Source organism: Phasianus colchicus, chromosome 12 (genome assembly GCF_987193195.1).
Source record: "Phasianus colchicus chromosome 12, bPhaCol1.hap1.1, whole genome shotgun sequence".
In the NCBI taxonomy this organism is placed as follows: Eukaryota; Metazoa; Chordata; class Aves; order Galliformes; family Phasianidae; genus Phasianus; species Phasianus colchicus.
Genome location: NC_143447.1, coordinates 1,555,229 through 1,574,419, shown reverse-complemented (window position 1 = coordinate 1,574,419; position 19,191 = coordinate 1,555,229). Strand labels below are relative to the sequence as shown.

Here is a 19,191-nt window from a genome sequence, read left to right as displayed (position 1 = left end):
AGCATCCTCTGAGAAAGCAGGGCTGTCTGACATAGAAGCAATTCCAAAACGGTGGGATGTGACCCAGGCAGCCCTGAACATTTTCCAACATCTCCAAATAAACACAAATGGCAATTGAATGCCATCAGCCCTGTGCTGAAGGCTTGACAAGCTTAAAACAGAGACTTCTAAATTCAAGCTCTCTGCACAGTGTTTGCACCACAATTTCTACGTCATGATAACAGTCTTGAAAAGTGCAAACCAAGAAGGAAACCAGTCAGGCAAGGAGCGTGCTAATTATGGAATACTGGAGAACAAATTTGCCAACAGGCTCTTAAGGAAGGCTAAGAACCTCATTCCCAGAGCAAGGGAAAAGGAATACATTTACATCCTTACTTGGTAAAGAGAGTCCACTGCAATTAAAGTTAAAATCCTACTGGACACGAGAACCAGGAAGATAAATGGCAGCCAGACTCCAAAGACAGGGGTTTCACGTGGGAAAGGAAGCACAGCAAGCCTGAGCACTCCCTGGGGCCCAGCCCCTCCAGTTAGCTCTGCCATCAGCTCCAAGTGCTCTGAGCCAAGAGCTTGGAGTGCCCTTCTCACTTTCACAGTGGGATTAAGCCTTGGGAAGGCTCTGCTCTAGGCAGGAGCTCCCACAAGGTGAAGCTGTAGCTAAGAACATTAAAAAAAGCATCCTAAGTGGCAGCCTGCAGAGGACTTATTAGTTTCAGGCATATTTTTAGGGTTCGATTTTCTCCAAGGGTTTTCAGCAATGCTGCTGCCAGCTCTGCCTGCGGTCAAGAACTTCTATCTTGGCTTTGCTAGAATAAAAACGCTGTCAAACATCTCATTTTTAGAGGGCATTTGTAAGAACATGACTTAGGTCGCATGGCTGACCAGCCCTTCAGAGCCTCCCAGACCCACACCGTCAGTGCAGCAAAGCTGGGAGGAATGCACTCTCAACTCACTAAAATTCAATTCCATACTCAGTATTTCTCTGGGAAAAGACAAGGCTGGAAACAGGAGCTCTAATCCTAACAGTACCTGCTTCTTGCAGGATCCAAGCAGGCAGATTAGGCTAGATAATCCAGGGTGCATATCTGAGATGTAGGTTTCCCTGAGCCAATTCTCCCTATAAACCTCAGAAAATCTACATAATAATTTGTTCAGAGCCCAGCTGCATCATTCAGAATGCAGCCCGACTATTTCTGCAACAAGCAGTGTGTCCTGGTCCCACCAAATACACTGCCACAGTGAGCCACAGGAGCTTCAAAAATATCACCCACAGATCCCTAAATACTTAAGAAGGATATTTCCAACAAAAGAGATCGATTGCTGATGAAGGAAAAGGTATCTTTTGCCTAGGCAGTCAAACTTGAGGTTTTTAATGCAAAACCATTGTGTTGGCCAAGGGTTGGAAAGGTCAAAGGAAGACACTGCTGTGAAGCTGTCCTAGAGGAGGTTTGCAGTCAAAGAAGATGCAAAGCCAAAAAAGAACACAGGGCTCATCCCAAGGATTGAATGATACAACTCAACACTTCAAATACGAACCATGACCAGTTAATCCCAACTAACATACAAAATAACATTCAAACAAGGATCTCCTCCATGGCACTAAACACATTAATGCAAGAAAATACATATGATATATGCAGGATCTTCTTTGGAAAAAAAAGCAGCACACTGCAGTGCACTTTGCTTAATGGCTTCAATTGTGCTGCTGAGTGATTTGGCTTGACTCTGTGTAAGAGGTCCTGCTCCACCCTTACTCTTGTGGAAAGTTTATCAACCCAATAAACAGAGACTGATCACTGCGCTGGAATCCATGGACAAATTCTGCTACTTCAGCAGTGCGGTGTCTTGGAAGAAATTCAAGCTGAGCACAGCGAAAATCCAGCACAGCGCTTCGGAGATTAAAGCATCACTGCTGGAATGAGACAAACGCAGACATCAAAGCCAAAACCCAGACTGCTACCACCAGGCTCCAGTGATTCCAACCTTGGGTTTCCCAAAGAGCTGAAACTGCGCAGCTCCTGGGGCTGCCACCAAAGGGATGGTCCCAGCCCCACACCGCCCTTCTGGCCTCACGTGGCCAGGAGGATGTCTGATCAGGTGGGTGACCCAAAGCAGCTTGGTGTTTGCTTGAGCTTGAACACATGGAAGGGAACAGCAACAAACAGCTACCCTCTTGGAGAGAGCTTTGGCTGAACTGGATGAACACCACAAAAGTACGCCTCCTAGCAAGTTTCAGTCCAAGCGTGAGCATCTTGGTCAATTCAGGTTGTGCTGCCTTTCTGCCACATGCTTTGTGGTATGACTAACAGCTCTAACAACCCGCTGGACATTCTGTGTGCTCTAACCAGCCATGCAGTCAGGCATCAGCTGCATGAGCTGTACAGCCCATCCAAAACCACTTCCAGGGCCAATTACCGAACAGCAAAAGGCAGGGAGATACCAACTGAAGGGTATGCCCAAGGGAAATATTCTGTAGCAACTGCCCTACATGGAGGGAACAAAGTAGAAACTGTCTGCAGGGGCAAATATACACTGATGCTCTGAGAGCCTAAGAATAAACCTAGTGCAACAGCACAACCCAAAATACACCCAAAGAAGAGGTGAGGGAGCAAGTACAGAAAGCTATATTTATGTCAGTGGAGGTGCAAGAACAGAGTCCTTGCACATCAATTCAACAAGAAACAACCAAAAGTTGTAAAAGGTGAACTGTTAGCTTCCAAATCACCGTATCTTTGCTCCTGTTGGAAACGGGTTTATGTAGCCCTTAGATGTCATGCAAACAAACAATGAGGAGCCGAGGTCTTCTATTTCAAGAAAGACAAAGTTTGATTGTTTTATTAAGACCCATGCAGGTTTCAAAGCTGGGAACTATTACAGAGGGAGACATGTCTAAGAAAGCCCGAATGAGGGAAGACAGAGGGAAGGGGAGCAATCTGACATCAAGGAAATGGCTGATGCTGGATGCAGGATGCACGCTACACGAGCAGCACGCACAAGTCCTCTTAAAAACTCATCCAGAGCCATGGCAGTCCCCCTGGAGCATAACTGCACAAAAAGTTCTGTGATATATTAGAGCAGCACTGATGAGTAGGATATAGGCTGTCACAAGATTCTCTTCCAGAGCAAAAAGGTTTATTTTTACAAACCACTGAACACAAAATTACATGATAAACAGCATAAATAGCAACTGTGCGAGAGCTGAACATTTATAGCTAAAATTGAACACGTTTCAAACAAATTAAACAAATTACTTTAGAGTAGTCAACCCATTTAAGCTGATTACACTAATGAGGATCTACCCTTCTCTTAATTTTCAAATCAGAATAAAATCCTAGCTGAAACAGAAGCTTTGCCATTAACATCGACTGGGCCAACAACTCATCTGCTAACCTCTTCAAACACACCCCATGGCAGCAGGTTTCACTCCACTTTAAGTAAAACAATTAGCACACGTTGCTTCTCCTTAGCATGTCTGAGTGCAATTGGAACAACCCCTAACCAATAGTGGATGAGATTAAGCTGAATGCACTCACTCCTTGAAGTTGGTAGCAGGAACTTTGCCGTGCCCATGACAACACGCTGATGAAAATTTTGGAGTACTCTCAAAGCTGAAGCTGCACTGATTTTGTGCTCGATTTCCATGCACAGGTTCTGAGATGCACGTGACTGCAGATCAGGTTGACCTTGGGGATGCAGCTGAAAACCAGTCCCTCAAACAGGCTCTCACGTGGACAGCCCCTAACTGGATCCGCAGTGACAGCTCTGAGTAATGTGACAGCGTACAGTGAAATACATGTTGTGTATATACACAGCTTTCTGCTAAGACCACTTTGGACTACTGATATTTGAAATAAAAAGGTCCAAACTCATCTAGTGGCCATCCTCTCCCTTCTGCCAGCCTCCAAAATTCCTTACCAGAGAGAAACAGGGAACTTTTTTGCTGTGCAGGTTTCAAAGCCCAGCTAAAAGCCATAAACTAACTAACCATCGAGAATAAGGCATGGCTTTTGGATGAAAACAACTTGAACCTTCCAAGCTTTCAGTAATGAGCAGGCTGCACTGAAAGCTCCTTAGAGCCTAACGCCCTTCAAGCTTTCATTTCATTTCATTTTCTCTCAAAATCACTTTTTTCCAGTACGGTTATTTAGAAAAATCAGCTGCATGTTCGTTGTGGTTCACTCTGGGTTCAAATGATTAAGAGTAAATCTGTAGCTGAACTGAGAACAGGCAGGCTTTTAATCCAAACTGCTGCAGTGGGGAATCATTAACAGCAAGGGCTGAAAGACACCCATGTCTGGGAGCCCAGGGAAAGGAGATCAACATACTGCTCTAAAAATGCCCTGTTTTTTAACCTGGTCATACCCAATTCAGCTGAATGACTGCAGTAGTCCAGGTTTAGCCCAAGAGCCCTGCACTGTACAAGTCTTCCAGAAGGACACAGCCCTATGAGTCTTCTTATGCAGATGTTACTACATTCCCTAAAAGCCGCTATTGATTGTGTAATGCCATTTCTTTGCTGGAAGGTCCAGATCCAGGGCTGCATGGCACTGCATTAAGAACCAGTTTGTAGAACTAGTGAAACCTTTCACTGACAAGTGAAACTGAACCATTCCAACCAAAGAGCCTGAGTGATGAGGACAACCCAGTCACCTCCAAGATCCCACCAGTCAGATCCAGACGTGAAGAGCATCTTCCACTCAAGACGAGTCCTTAGAAGAAGTAATGAGGAGCTTGATCCACCACCAGTTGTCACCAGGCACTGAACACAAGCTCAACCAAGTGCTCTTCACCTCTTCAGGAAATTTAAAATGCTGTGTTTCAATTAAGCTTTTTGTTTTGCCAGTGTCCTCCATGCTCCTGAGGTACATCCTTACAGAGAAGAGTTTGGACATGGAGAGCGCTCCCCTCCTGCTGTCCTGATGGAGATCACAGAGGTGACCATCCTTGCTGGGTAATCAGTTTTGTGTGCCTCCTCACAGCTCAGCTGGCCTTGGTGCTGGCACTCTCTGCTCTCAGCCCCATTGATTCTGGACATCTCCGTACCACAGAGCTCCAGCCACTCGCGCTGCTCCAGATGGCAGCTCAGCAGCCCTTCCACATCATCATAACAAGCTCCTCTTATCCTTGCAGCTCCCAACAAGGATGTTGTGCCATTTCCTCTGACTGCTGCCAGACATTCAGCTCTCTGTCACCAGAATTCTGCAACATCTTTTTCCTGCTTCAGCTGCACTGTGGATCATCTCTTTTCTAGCAAATGCTAAGTGCTTTCATGTTACTGCCCAGCAGGACTCACTGCTTCACTGCAGCAAAGAGCCCATCAGCATCCGCAGAGACTCTGGGGAAAAAAGCAAGAAGAAGCACCCCAAATTCCCTTCCCCTGATGCTCGCCCAGCAGCTGAGCTTTGGAGGGGAGGAGATGCCAGCCTGCACACAGCTGTGTGCCTGCAGACAGGGCTACTTCATCTTCAGCATGTCTACACGCAGACTTCAAGACTCCAAATTCATTCCAGAATGCGAGCAGATTTTGTGCCTTCTCTCAGGCCATACAGGATATATTGAACCCCTGCTGTGTTGCGAGTAGCTTGTGTCTGCATCTACCAAAAAAAAAAAAGGTATGGGAAAAGGAACAGAAGAAAAACAGACGTAGTGAGGACAGAAGGAAGAACATATTTGTTCTCGCTGCTGGTAAAAATCCAAATGATTTTACTTCAGTTACAGAAAAACAATTTTCCCCAATTGTTGTGTTATCAAAAGGGGTGGCATTTCATTCTCTTGAAGTTGCACAAGCTGGTTTCCTGATAACATGGCTGGACTCCATTGGACAACTCTTCACACAGATGAAGAAAGAAGCAATTTCAGGATGCCCAGAGGATGCCCGCATTTGCATTCACAAAAACCAAATCCAGCTGCACAGGTTTTGGGAAACTGATTTCTGTATTTCATCTCTTTCATTCTAGTCTCTGCATGTCTGCTGCATTCGAGGTTGGTAAAGCCTGTGCACATTCTGCTGTTCCAGCACTGGGTGCAGCTGGCACACAAGGCACCAGCTTAGCAGGAGAATGCAAACACTGCTGAACATTAGAACAGTTATTTTAAACCACCTCCAAAAGTTCCATCTGAAGTTAATGATCTGCCTTTTCCCACGTACCTGCGACACAGGGACACAGATGGGAGAATACATCAAAAGGCTTAACACGGTGTAATTATTCCACTAACATCATGGTCCTGTCTGCTTTGCTTTTGTGCTTTGTGTACTCAGCAGTGGCTGTGTCTCTGCTGCAAGGCGTGGGAAGCTGCAGTACCACAGCTTTTGAACTCTGTGCAGGTTAAGTGCAGGGTCACAGCAGCCCACTGATGGCAATGGGATTTGCACAGAAAGCTCTCGTGCAATTAAAACACAGCCACGGTGTGAGGCAGCTTCACGAGCTGCTCTGAAGCTCCTGTACAGCAGGAACAGGTCACAGCCATCAAAATGAGCAGCTCCTGAAAGGGAATTAAAGCAGCAGGTTTGGGGTCCTTCATTTTTTAAGAGAAATGAGGATGACTGAGGGTATTTTATGTGAATATGCTTTACTATGCCACACGTATAACCTACAGGATACTTAAGGAAAACTAACAGCGCTTCTAGGCTGCAAGAGAACACCCAGATGCACACAAATCTGACATCAGAAGCACTGGCAGAAGATGCTGCTTGACCCCAGAAAACTGCTAAGAAAGCAGCAATAATGAAAGCCACGTGCTGAACCACTTCTCTACCATGCGAAGGAACACTTTGATTCGACTGCACCAACAGCCAGGTGGCCACTGCCCCTCATCAGCTCATCTGCCTTGCTGACTCCTGGCAGCACCGATGCCCAGCCTATCCATGTGCCACTGATCTACTGCGGGAATTCAGTGGCACTTGAAGCTTACAGCGTGCTGGCCAGCTGCAAAATGAAGTGACACTGCTGTTGCTTCACAATGGGAACATAGGAGAAATTTGATAGCTGACGTAACAGCTCAGCTACGGCCCACATCTCTGTGCAGAGACCAAGAGGTGCCCCAGCCCCATTGCTACAGCAACACACTGCCTTGTGCAAGGAGTGGCAGCAGCTGATCCAACTGCATTTGCTTCTTTGATGACAAATCAGAGTGCCTAATTTATTTGGATAAAGCCTGTCAGGCACACAGCCCCAGCTTCAAGTGACCAGGAGATAAACCAGACCTGAGCCATGCAGACCTGCCCACACCGATGCTGCATCAGAGCTGCTTTATCACAGGGCCCAACACAATGCCTGCTAAAAACCCATGAGATCACCATTGCCTCCTGCAGAACCGTCAAACTAGTAGGTGATGGATGCTGAGTCAAACACGTGTGCTGTCCACAGCAACTCAGGAGGCTGGCATTCATCAGCCCTACTACACAAACCGTCAGAGCATTTGAAGGATTTGTCAGCTCTGTAGGTAATTGTTACCCACACAGTTCTTGCAGCCTGACGGAAACCTCCCATCCTCTTCTATTACAGAAGAATGTCCTGGAAAACAAAGTCCAGATGCTTTATGGGACCATCAGCCTCCCCCAGGGACAGCCCATGCTGAGCAGCACTACTCCATCCCACATGGATGCAGTGGCTCATCTCCTCGAGACAGGAGGAAGAGGAGGGCATTTTGAACAGCAAGCAGGGCAGAGCTTAGAGAATACAAACCACACCTATCAACTATCAGCTGTTCTGAGAGGCAGGCAGCCCCCTACCCTATGTACCCCATGCTTACCTGCATGCAACCCCCCTGGCACAGCTCTCTCTTTCAGAGGGACTCTGGCTGCCCTGCCACATGCAGAGGATGCTCCTGGGGCTTTGTGACTGCTGCCACAAATACCAGAAGAGCAGGAGACAGAAGACGACTTCTTGAAATATAAAAAGGAAACTGCCCTCATCTCATATTCAAATATTAATGGGCCTTGCTTTATAGCATCTGATAGCTTCCAATTGACAAAGCCTAAATTTAGCCCAAGGAAGTCTTCTGATGTTAAAAGAGCTGTTGAAGTGTGCATGCTCAGTAAGCCCTTCCAAGCAAGGAACCACCACACTTTGAGATAGTGAAACATTGCCCCTCATTGCTCCGCAGCAAGCCTATTTCAAAGCAGCACTGTGCTTCATTTTGTAAATCACAAGTTCTGAACTCACAGACCCCACAAGCTCCACATCTCATCAGATGACACACAAATACTTGGAGCTTTTGATCACCATTCTTCAAGGGCACAGATAACTCTGCTAAGACCTCCTATGTGTTGCAATTTTGTTCCAAAAAATCATTTTTTTAATTGAACGAAACCTTACCTGTCACCACTCCTTGCTGAGGCACCTCAGACCTATCTTCAGTAGCAAGTTTCTTCACAACACCTTGCAAGATTTGAGAATGAAGGTAAAGAGTTTTTTCTTGCCGTTACAAAATGAACCGACAGCTTAAAAGGAACGCGAGCGCCTGTGCCAGGGATTGAAGCAGGGAACTGTTCAAACATGGGATTGGGATCCAAAGAAGCAAGTAACTTTTGGTGCAGATGGATGCCAATTTGGTATTACCAGGCAATCTTGCATTAGGCCTCACTTACACAGCCCCGCACTGCTGCAGCTCCTGTGGGGAAAAGCGTTGCAGGCAGGGAGTTCCCCACAAAGCAGCAGGCATGGCAGCACGCTCCTCCACAGCACCTTGTTTACCCCCATCTGCACAACAAGTCTTGCTGTAATGACCCCTGCCTAATTGCTGCTGAATGGCAGCGTTGTGAAACCGGCATGGAAAGAATTTCTCTCCCGAGACTGGCACATACTGAGCGTGCAGCAGGTCATGGGCAGCACAAGAGCAACATGGGAAGAGAGAAATGCGCTCAATGTAGGCAGTCCTGAAGAGCAACTTAGGATGCAGAACAGAGCAGCAGACAGCTACATTGAAAAATATACATGCAAATATTGACTGAAATATATAAAAGGCTCAGTTATTTACACCACCTTCATTTTTCTTGATCCCGCTTCCTGACAAGTAAACAGACTGCTTCACTCCTGCAAGTTGTGCAACAGAAAGAGGTCCAAAAGTAAACACACAGACTCAGTATTTCATTAGAGGTGAACTTGTTTACAGAGCAAGAACTACAACAAAACTACAGAACCCTTCCACGTTCTATATGTACCAGCACTTCCCTCCCTGGCTCAGTATATTCTGCTGTGACTCATGCGCTGCGTGGGCTGGGAACACAGCAGAGATGTTCTCTGTTTCCTGGGATTCTCCTGTGTGTGACTCCTCTCCAACGCAGTGCTGTGGAGCCGATCGTGCGCGATCCCCCCGGCCATCAGCGGCACCCACTGCCGGGAGCAGCACGGCTGTTGTGTGAAAGCAGGAGCGCGTGCTGCAATGAATCACATGTGCCAGGGTGGGACTGCGAGGGCGTGGGGATGGCGTGACTCATCTGCCAGCTGAGAGGGAGCGCAGTTACTGCTGAAGCAAGCACCGTGCCTCCCTGCGCACCGCGCGCAGGCAGAAGCTGTCACTATGCAGGAACTGGGGGCAGAAGGAACCAGCCAAACGTGGGGCTTGTGGGGCAGGCGCAGCTCACATCCCTGGTCAGCACATGGTGCCACAGATGCTCTGAGGAAAGCTCAGCCCTGTACCTCTGCTGGTCACTGCTGGCAGGCAGTACTTCCTGGCCTCGGTGAATTATTCAGTTGTGTAGAAGTAAGAGATCAAAAAGCGGTTTCCTGAGTGCTTGAAGATGTTTTTCAGCCACGATCACATCCTCAGAGAGAGGAATGGGACTAAGAGCAATAGAGGAAGGTCACGCAGCAGCAGGCTCCCCACCCCCAAGGAAAGCTGGCTGCACAAGCACACCAGGCTTTAGGGAAACAGTAGCTCAGGCTTCGCGATGATACATCCATGCGCATATCCTCAATGACTTCTGCCCCAACTACTCAGCACAGCAAGGTTTAAAGGAGGAGATAAATCTTGTTCCCCTCCAACCAGCAGAGCTGGACAGCAACAAAGCTTTTGGACAATGCTTGCCTCAAGGGCTGAGTCTTTGGCTTCCATTTCAGGTGAGCTGCACTGCAAACAGTGGCAGCAGGATCAGGAGAAGCCTCAGCTCCGTGGCTGCACAGGAACACAGCAGAGCTTCAGACACCTCTGCAGCACATCGAGCTACGTGGAACAGCTTCGAGCTGTGCCTCCAGGAGAAATACAGATGTTCCAGACTCCCCCCGATCTATAACTCCATCTAAAGTAATGAGTGGTATTTAAAAATGTCCTAAGACATGTCTACATCCACTGTATTAGCCCCTCAGCTCCCAGCAACTTAACTACAGCAGGAAACATAGCAGTGTTTTAACTTTTCAAATTCAAAGCACATTTAAAGCGCTTTCTAGCAGTGATGAGATCAGGAGGATCCACTTTCCAATACGACAGGCTTGAGCAGTGCCACACACCCCATCACCATCCCAGATCGTGATCAGAGCAGTCAGTAAACAGGAGAGTCCAGTATCTCCACACCCAGCTGGCTGGGACTGACAGCAGATGCAAAGGAGGAACTGCTGCAGATTGCTGCCAAAATCCAAGTGATGGGACAGGCAGAGATACAAACATGGCCACGTTCTCCTGCTGTAATATCCACATTACACGTAGGAAAGAACAGCTCATTCAAAAGACTGAAGACTGAGGAAGACTGGGAAATATAGGCACTATTTTGTTGATTAAAAAAACAAGAGTTCCCAGTAAAAATTTTGGAGAAATTAGTCTCCCCAGTAAGTCTGTAGGAGTTTAGCCTGAAGGAAAGGTGAGAATGCGGAATTCATCTGAAATAGGACAACTGAAAAGAATCCTGGGATGCTGCTGTGTGAGCAGGGGGCAGCTGGAGCAAAGCAAATGCTTTGTCCAGAGAGCTGTGACAATCACATCCCCAGAGGTGCCCAAGGCCACAATAGGGGCCCTGTGCAGCCTGAGCTGGTGGAGGCAGCCAGCCCAGGGCAGTGCTGGGGGGCTTCAAGGTCCCTTCCAACCCAACTCAGTCTGGGATTCTATAATATGATTCTTTCATGCCTCCTGGTAAAAAGTCCAGGAAATGCAACCATCTTAAGGAGCTCAGAGCTGGATCTATTTGACCATGGTGAAAGTAGCCCCGTTTTCTTTGCCAACACCAGCTTTCTCCACCCCAGTACTTACAGAGAATCAGACACTAACATCAGCCTGCAAGGAGATGATGCTCCTCCATGCATCATCTTACAAGTAGAAGGGCCTGATTATTCTAATTTTCTGTGAATTGTAAGAAACCACTCTATAAATTTAAGGACAAAAATTACTGATCCCTACAGACATAGCAGAGGTGACAGGAGACATAGCAGCACCCTGAGCTCACCTTGCGCCTGAGGTATGGAAGAAGCAGACCTCGCTGGCTGTACCAGAGCTGAATTCTGGGAATACTCATCATGCTTGGATGTACATGAACAGCTGTGCCATTCGCATTAATTCACAGGTAGCTGCTATCCAGCAAGAAAAAAATAAAATCAGGGCTGACAAAGGCATCCTTGGCAGCAGCGGCAGGAGACATGCAGCAGGCGGCCCCAACCAGAGGCTGGGCAGCAGGATGTCCATGCACATTCATCTGCAGTGTACAACAAAGAACCACCCTGAAAGAGTTTAGTGTAGGACACCAGCTTCTTGCAGGATTGATGGCAGAGTAACCAGCAAGTTTCAACAGAAACTATTACAACTGCTCTGAGACAGGTCAGCAAACAGATCATATCCTAGACTACCAAAAACCGAAATGAATTCCTGAGTCACCATACAGACTGACCACCCGGACCTGGACTCCACGCCTGCGGGTTTTTTGTTGGCTTGTTTGTTGTTTTTTCCCTTGTTTCACTGCCTACATTAAGGTATAGCAGTCATACACTATTTTAGGCTATTAAATATTTAATTCCACAGTGAGACAGAAGAAACAAGCAGATGGTCTCTGTGCAGCAGGTCCCTGCCTCTTCATTCAGGGGCAGGAAAGTTAACAGAATAACCAGTAAGAACACATCTTTATTTTCATGTAAACCCTGGTGCTGTGCCAAAAGATAGAAAAAGAGATGAGGTCAAACAGAGCAGCTCTTGGGTACTGGCTACCTCTGCATCCCCACTGGTAAATCAGCTTCTTGTGAACACATCTAATTATATACACTGGAGATGAACTATATCGTTATAGACACTCTACAAGAATGTTCCAATCTGATCCGCTGCAAGCTGATCCCTTCCAAACTAACTTCTATGATTTAGCAGTAATACACTTCAGAAGAGTTGAAACTTTTGAAGCAAGGACCTTTACAGGGAGTGTGGCATTAAAAGCATTGCCGAGATCAATCCAACTATTTCTCTAAAGTCAGCACATATGCAGCACCAGCTTGTTTTTGCAGAAGATCTTCTCTGAATTCTCAACTTGGTGTACAGGCATCAAGAGAAGACTTCATGATCCTGGCAGTCTGGCTCCACTAAAATTTGTTTTGTTAAGCTTCCAGATTTTGTGGAGACAGAGATACGGTTCACATCCTCCACCCTGAACTCCTGGCCTATTTGCATCTGTTTCAGCAAAACACAAGAGCTTCTAATGGCATCCAACAGGTTGGCAGAGCAGAGTTTCTGATCCTGTGGGACCACAGAGGTAGAAACAGAAGTCATGTCCTTCAGGAGCTCTCCTAGCAAACTCTTGACAATAATAACAAAACTTGAGATGGCAGTTATCCCCCCATGGAATGATGAGAAGAACAGATCCTAAAGGCAAGATTTCCACGTCTCTTCCACCAGCATGCAAAGGATCAGGCAAGGCAGAAATCTGGGTGAATGCTGTAGAATGAAGGTTTAAATTCATAGGATAGTTCATCTCCTGTCAAGCAGGAGAAAACAACGGTAAAACAAACAAAACACCTTCATGTAACCACAGTAAAGCCCCCAACATTCCATTGGTTTACAAATTTCTCAGTAATATCTTTAAAGAGAGGTAGAAAGCTGGCAAGTGTAGAAAAAGCATATTGGGATTTGAGCCCATCAAGACAGTCATTCACTGGGGTATACTGATGCAAGCATCAACAAAACTCAACCAGGGAAGGAAAGGCGGAGTTAAATGTCTCACCATGAGAACCTATGTTTGACATACTTACAAAGGCCACAGCAGAAATGCACTAAGTCTCAAAAGCACAGGGAACTGGAAGTTAAATGCCGATGGCATTAACCTATCAAATTTGTGTGCAATAGGATGCAAATACCAGAATACAAAGTACACAGACAAGAGCACTGTATTTCAGTGGATAAGTTCTGTTAAAAAAAAAAACAACAACAAAAAAACCAAAACAACATCATTTCAGTATTTCCAATAGTGATAGCTCACGTTGCTCCTATTACCAGAATTTGCATGCTAAAGGAGAAAAAAAGTCATTAAAGGTGCAATAGCATCTCAGCCACCAAAGGACAAAATTCAGGAAACTAATTAGAAGAACTAACTGCAACAAGCAAAATAAAACTGCATGACGACTGCTCAGATCCCATGTAGCATGAACTCAGAGCAAATCTTTCACTTTCTTCAATTTGGTATTTTGTTGGCGGTATGAGAGCACATCCCCTGCAAGAGGAAGCTGTGCCATCCAGGCAAAACGGCACAAAAAATCAGGAGTGTAAGAAAAACAACAGTCCTCACTAACACAATAATCATTTTACTAATAAGAGATTCTAGGTCTCATTGATTGTCCAATTATTACCGTGTTATTCTGATCAAAACTTTTCCAAAAGCATATGTGGGAATAAAATAATTTGCCTCAATCCCACAGAACCACAGGTGTTGGAAGGGATCTCAAGAGATCATTGAGTCCAACCTCCTGCTAAAGCAGCTCCCTACAGCAGGTCACACAGGTCGGTGTCCAGGTGGATCTTGGAGACCACAGGACACTCCACCACTTCCCTGGGCAGCCTGTTCCAGTGCTCCGCCACCCTTACCATAAAGAAGTTCTTCTGCATGTTAGTGCAGAACTTCCTGCGTTCAGGCTCTAGGCCGTTGCTCCTTGTCCTGTCACTGCACACAACCAAGAAGAGCCTGGCCTCACCCATTTGCCTCCCACCTCCCTTCAAGTATTTACAAACATTTATCAGATTCCCTCTCGGTCTTCTTTCCCCCATGCTAAAGAGACCCAGGTCATTCCGCCTTTCCTCATTAGGGAGATGCTCCAGGCCCTTCATCATCAGGAAATCAGGAAATTCTTGTCAGAGATGCACAACACATGTGATGGTAATATTTGACTGCCTAAAGAAATTACAAACCTTCTATACGCTTAAGGCAGGCTTACTTACCTGCACTTCCAAGCTGTTTGTAAAATCTGTATTCTAAATGGAGTTGTGGTGCACGTGATTTTATTGGTTCCTAAAAGAGAAGAAAAAAATGCCACCTGAAATGTTTTGACTGAAAAAATTACTTAAAGTTCTGTGACCATAAAGACTGCTTCACATTTCAAGATAAAACGCCTCAGAAGTCTAACAATAAACTTCATCATTAGACATCATTTAAATAAATAAAGAACAGAAAGTAAAAAAGGAAGACTTGCAGTATGCACTCTGGATGAACTTAGCTGGAAGAGAAATAACTTCCTCGTTAAAGAGAAACCAAAAACAGAGCTCATTCATGGAAGTGAAATTCAAAACTAGTCCATCAGAGCTGCTGATCCCTGCAGGACACCGAGCAGGCAGGACAGAGGAAGGAAAGCCATGGCTGAGAAAGGTTAAACCACAAGTTGAGCCTGTGGACTTATGTTTGCCCACAGCGCTGTTGGTCACTAGCCTGTATTTCTGTGAAACACTGAGTCATATACAGCGCTTGGAGTCAGACTGCAGTTGCATAAATGTATAACACAGCAGCAAGCTCAGCACAGATCTGACAGAAACACAGGAGCAAGGCTCTTCCTTCACTAGCAGGTGCCATTCAAACATTTTAAAGCACTTCAAGAATATTCTATTTTTACACACAGGATAAAAAATGGATAAGCCTGCAATGCACCCAAACCAGTACATTTATCAACTGCCACTTCATGCACAAAACTTAATGCCTACGATCTATAATGCATTAACATGCACAATTACAGAGCTTCTAAAAATATGAGCTTAACACGGAGAGGATTAAGAGACTTGAGTAATTACATTTTCCATAAAACTGCACCTGGGGTAGCCAATGGTGCGGACTGTCTCCTGCCCAGACAATGAAGTTAACACCAGCCTCAGCTTATGTTGTTGTTCTCTTCTGTAGGAGAAGATAAACACTGCATGCACAAACCACATGACATTCATCCAGTGGCACCAGAACTAGTCTGACTCTCAAACACTTGCAGAAAAGCCCTAAAGCGCTGTTACACATCAGCTCCAGTGAGTTACAGGAGGATGTTCAATGGAATCAAGAGCTTGTGCTGGCACCTTCAGCACGCTCAATTGGCTCTTCAGCTTGCACAGGAGACTTGAAGCTTCAGCAGATCCCTGTCTTGTTTCATTGTAAGATTAATGCCCACGTTCGCAATAAATTTCACCTTAAAGACCTATCTTCAAGTCAAAGAACCATTTTTGTACAGGAATTCAGCCAAGAGGCCCTCCAGCCAAGCTGTTCAGCACTTGTTCAAGTTATCCCCTCTGTAGCCAGCAAGGGGAACATCACTCCTGACTGCTTCTTGACTATGCCATTTACAAGGCTCAGCAGTGCAACAGGGCTAACTACTTAAAAAACACTCCAAAAACCTTCACTGAAGGCAAATACAAAGAAACACAAAGCCCATTTGCTACACAAGCCACAGTTAAATGAAGGTAACTGCCAACGCCAGTTTAAGACTTCAGAGACCTCCACAGCAAAGGGATTTAGGGCGACAGGAACTCAAGTCTATTCAGTGAACAGTTCATTTGATCCAGCAGGCAGAGGGACTAATGTGTGAGGACGTGAGGCTGCTTGTGACAAGCAGGACAAGACATGCCGAGCCTCTCTGCATCAGGAGCAGCTCTGGACACTCGCCTGCCATGGCAGCTTCCAAGCAGATCGCAGCAGAGCAGATGGTTGTCCTGCAGGCCAAGGGCTTAGGGGTGCTGGCAGATGCTGCATTTGAGCTGAAAAGCAGGGAATTGCTGCTGCCCAGCATATAAAACCCACAGCTCAAACTGACAGGCAGCAGCAGCAGCTTGATAGAAACTCCTGCCACATGCAAGTCAGCATTAAAAGCCCTCAATAGTTTAAGCCAACGAACACAGCTAATGCATGTCAGCTCCAAAAGACCTCCAGCTGAGAGCAGGAGCTGCATGGGGACCCTATGGTGTCAGAGGACAGGCAGTGTTCCCCACTCACCGAGACGCAGCACACCTCAGAAATCCACACCCCAAAGACAAACCAACAGAGGTTAGCACAGAATGTCACAGCATTTTCTGATCAACTCTTTGGCATCTGCAGCATAATTCTCTAATTTGCCCTCCATTCATCTTCAACAAGAGGAACAAAATGCTGAGACAGCAGGGCTGTAGTGTAGGAGAATCTCAAAGAGCTAAAAGGATTTGAACTAGAGTTTTGAGTTGGAAAAAAGTAGGAAATGTTGCCTTTAAGCGCAGCAAACTCGGACACTAGTCCGCAGATTACCTGAAGGATAAAGAATATCTTTGGAAATTTAGCAAGTTGCTACAAAAAAATTAAAAACAAGAAGAAAAATGCAGGTATTCCCAAGGGAAGAAAGCAAAACTATTTACAATAGTTCTTAGTTTCAAGCTTCCCTGTCTTTTCCGCTCCCCAAGAAGATTACATGATTTAATCTATCTTGGTAAACACTACATAATTTAGAAAAGCATTTGAAAAGCTGGAAGATTTCTTTTGTTCAAGTCTCAGAAAGGCACACAGACAACAGCACTAAGTCAATTTGTTCATTAATTCCTTGCATCACATTATCTGGAGCTGAAGTAGGGCTGTCTCAAAGCTCTGTCTGTTGAAAGAAGCACTTCTTCCTTTTGTATCTTTGAAAGCAAAATCAAATTAGAAGCATTATCGATTCAGTGACACAGCCAGTCTGCTCATACAAGTGCATTTTCTGTTGTCAAATCTGCCCACAAAGAAAGCTACACAACAAGGCCGGCCCTTTCTCCTGGTCTGGCTCCATCTGCAAACACATCCCGCAGCTGTTATTTAGTTATTTTAGGGAATATCTTCTCATATTTACCAACATGCCTCAAAACAAGTCCCTCCTGTAACGTGCTAATTATTTTTCCATCTACTCTGCACCATACAAAGAGAACACCAGAGATGTAAGATCTGCGGCATCTGAACATGAATCAGAATTAATGCACCAAGTCCATTCTTGATCTTCTGTAATGCGAATGACTCCTGACATTTTGCCAGACATGGGTTGGGAAAACAGGCACGCTTGCTGCTCATGTCAAATCAGCATTACAACTTTAACTTCAAATTCTAGGGTTTGGATCTGTGATTAAAGAGCATAGAGATGAGAAAAGAGCACTGGGTATTTTCAGCAAAACCCCAAGAAACTAATGAAAGTTTTAGTTTACAGCCCGAAAAAGTTAAGGCACTGACTCCTGGGGTGATTTTAGAAATCTGGCAGAGAGTTAGAGAGCTTCCCCATGCCCAGGACTCCTGCTAACAAAGGTTGTGGCTCCATATCCTTGGATGTCAGAGTCCGTGAGGGGGAAGGCCTGACCTTGGCTGGATTGGAGTTCGCTTTGCTTGTTGCATCCACATGGTCACAACCTGAAGAATCAGTGGGAGCCCTGAGCAGAACAGCTCAGCCCTGGGGGCTTGGGAGGGGTGACAGACCTCCGCCAGGGCTGCCCCCTCAGGAAGGAGGTGATCACAGCTTCCAACAGACCAGAAACACAGCAGGAGAAGGGCTGGCAGCTCTCCTCTTCCAGAGCTCTGCAAGAACTTCTCTGTTCACATCTGTTCACCCGACTGAGATTGAGAGCGCCAAGTGGGGAAGCTGCTTTTTCCTCTCAGTTTGTAGCACTAGGTACAATGCATTTCAAAACATCCAAAGCTTCCACTTACCAGTTTGATCGCTACATATTCATTGGTGTAGAGATTTTTGCCTGTGAAGAAAGAAAGAAATCTTTTAGTTGCAGAATCGAGACAACAGTGAGGAGTGCCATCGGCTGCAGAAATCTGGCTTGTCTCAACTACCCTCACAAATTCAAATTCATGCCTCCAACACAGTGCAAATCTCAAAAGCAGGGCAGGCACTACCTTTTATTCAGCATTAGGTAACTGTGTTTTACAGAAGCACATCTGTTCAGTACATTCGAGGAGACATCCCAGGCATATTTATTCTCTGCATTATTGTTAAAAAAAAAAAAATAGGGAAAAAGAGTTGATTCTGCTGGACAATGAGCAACTTCATGCTGTGATCTATAGGGAGTTTCACCAGCGTAATTGTGCGACGTATCAAAGAGACTGCTACAAGGAGGCAAAGAAAACAACTTGTGTACCAACAGAGCTTTCATTTCTCCCTCTACAAACAGGCAGGCAGTGTATGCAAAACGCCTTCTTCGGGGCAGCAGCACAAAGGCAGTCCTCCTAACGGAATAATGCCCTCAGCTGCAGCATGGGAGCAGCAAAACACACGGCTGCTCCCAGGGGGTAACACAGCACTGAGAACAAAAGTCACTCCTGAGACCTTCTGCTTAGTCTGACACCAGCCCTGGTGAGGAGGAATGCCAAGCACTAGGATGGATCTGATGGATCTAACCACACAAGCACGCTGCCTTACCCTCACCCTTGCAACACTTTTTTTGTTGTTGTTTGAAGGAGACCCCACCATTTCTTTAGATCTGTCATTGAAAGCTATTACGTGCAGGCTGGTGAAAGTTGGCTTTGCAGTTGCGTGGGGGACGTGCAAACACTGGGAGGTGGCACAGCTTGGAGGATCCCGGGGACAGAACCAGCAGACAAGCAGGTGGCAGGATAAAGGGCAGCACCTTCCCAGATGATAAGGGCTCTGGTCTGATGCTACCCAAGGGCTAGCAGGGGGAAATCTGCTAAGGCATTAAGAGAAGGCAGCCTAAATACACTTGGTTATCTGCTCCCTGCTAGCAACCAGAAATGAGTCACATCAGCAGCTCCAGCTGTAGCTCGCCCACAGACAATTCTCCCTCCCCCCGTCCCAGGGGATTGAACTCACACTGAGAAGCACA

At 46.0% G+C, this 19,191-nt stretch overlaps 1 protein-coding gene across 10 annotated transcripts in view; it reads right to left on the bottom strand.

Moving 5' to 3' along the window:
• The window catches only part of CSNK1G1 (casein kinase 1 gamma 1), an 87,960-nt gene that overhangs the window by 22,230 nt on the left and 46,539 nt on the right, over positions 1 to 19,191 (bottom strand). For all 10 annotated transcript variants that reach the window (XM_031616188.2, XM_031616190.2, XM_031616192.2 and 7 more), the window contains 2 exons: positions 18,050 to 18,090; positions 14,332 to 14,401 (listed from right to left, as the gene is read on the bottom strand). In XM_031616188.2, coding sequence (XP_031472048.1) covers positions 14,332 to 14,401; positions 18,050 to 18,090 — 111 coding nt within the window. The remainder of the gene's footprint in view (positions 1 to 14,331; positions 14,402 to 18,049; positions 18,091 to 19,191) is intronic.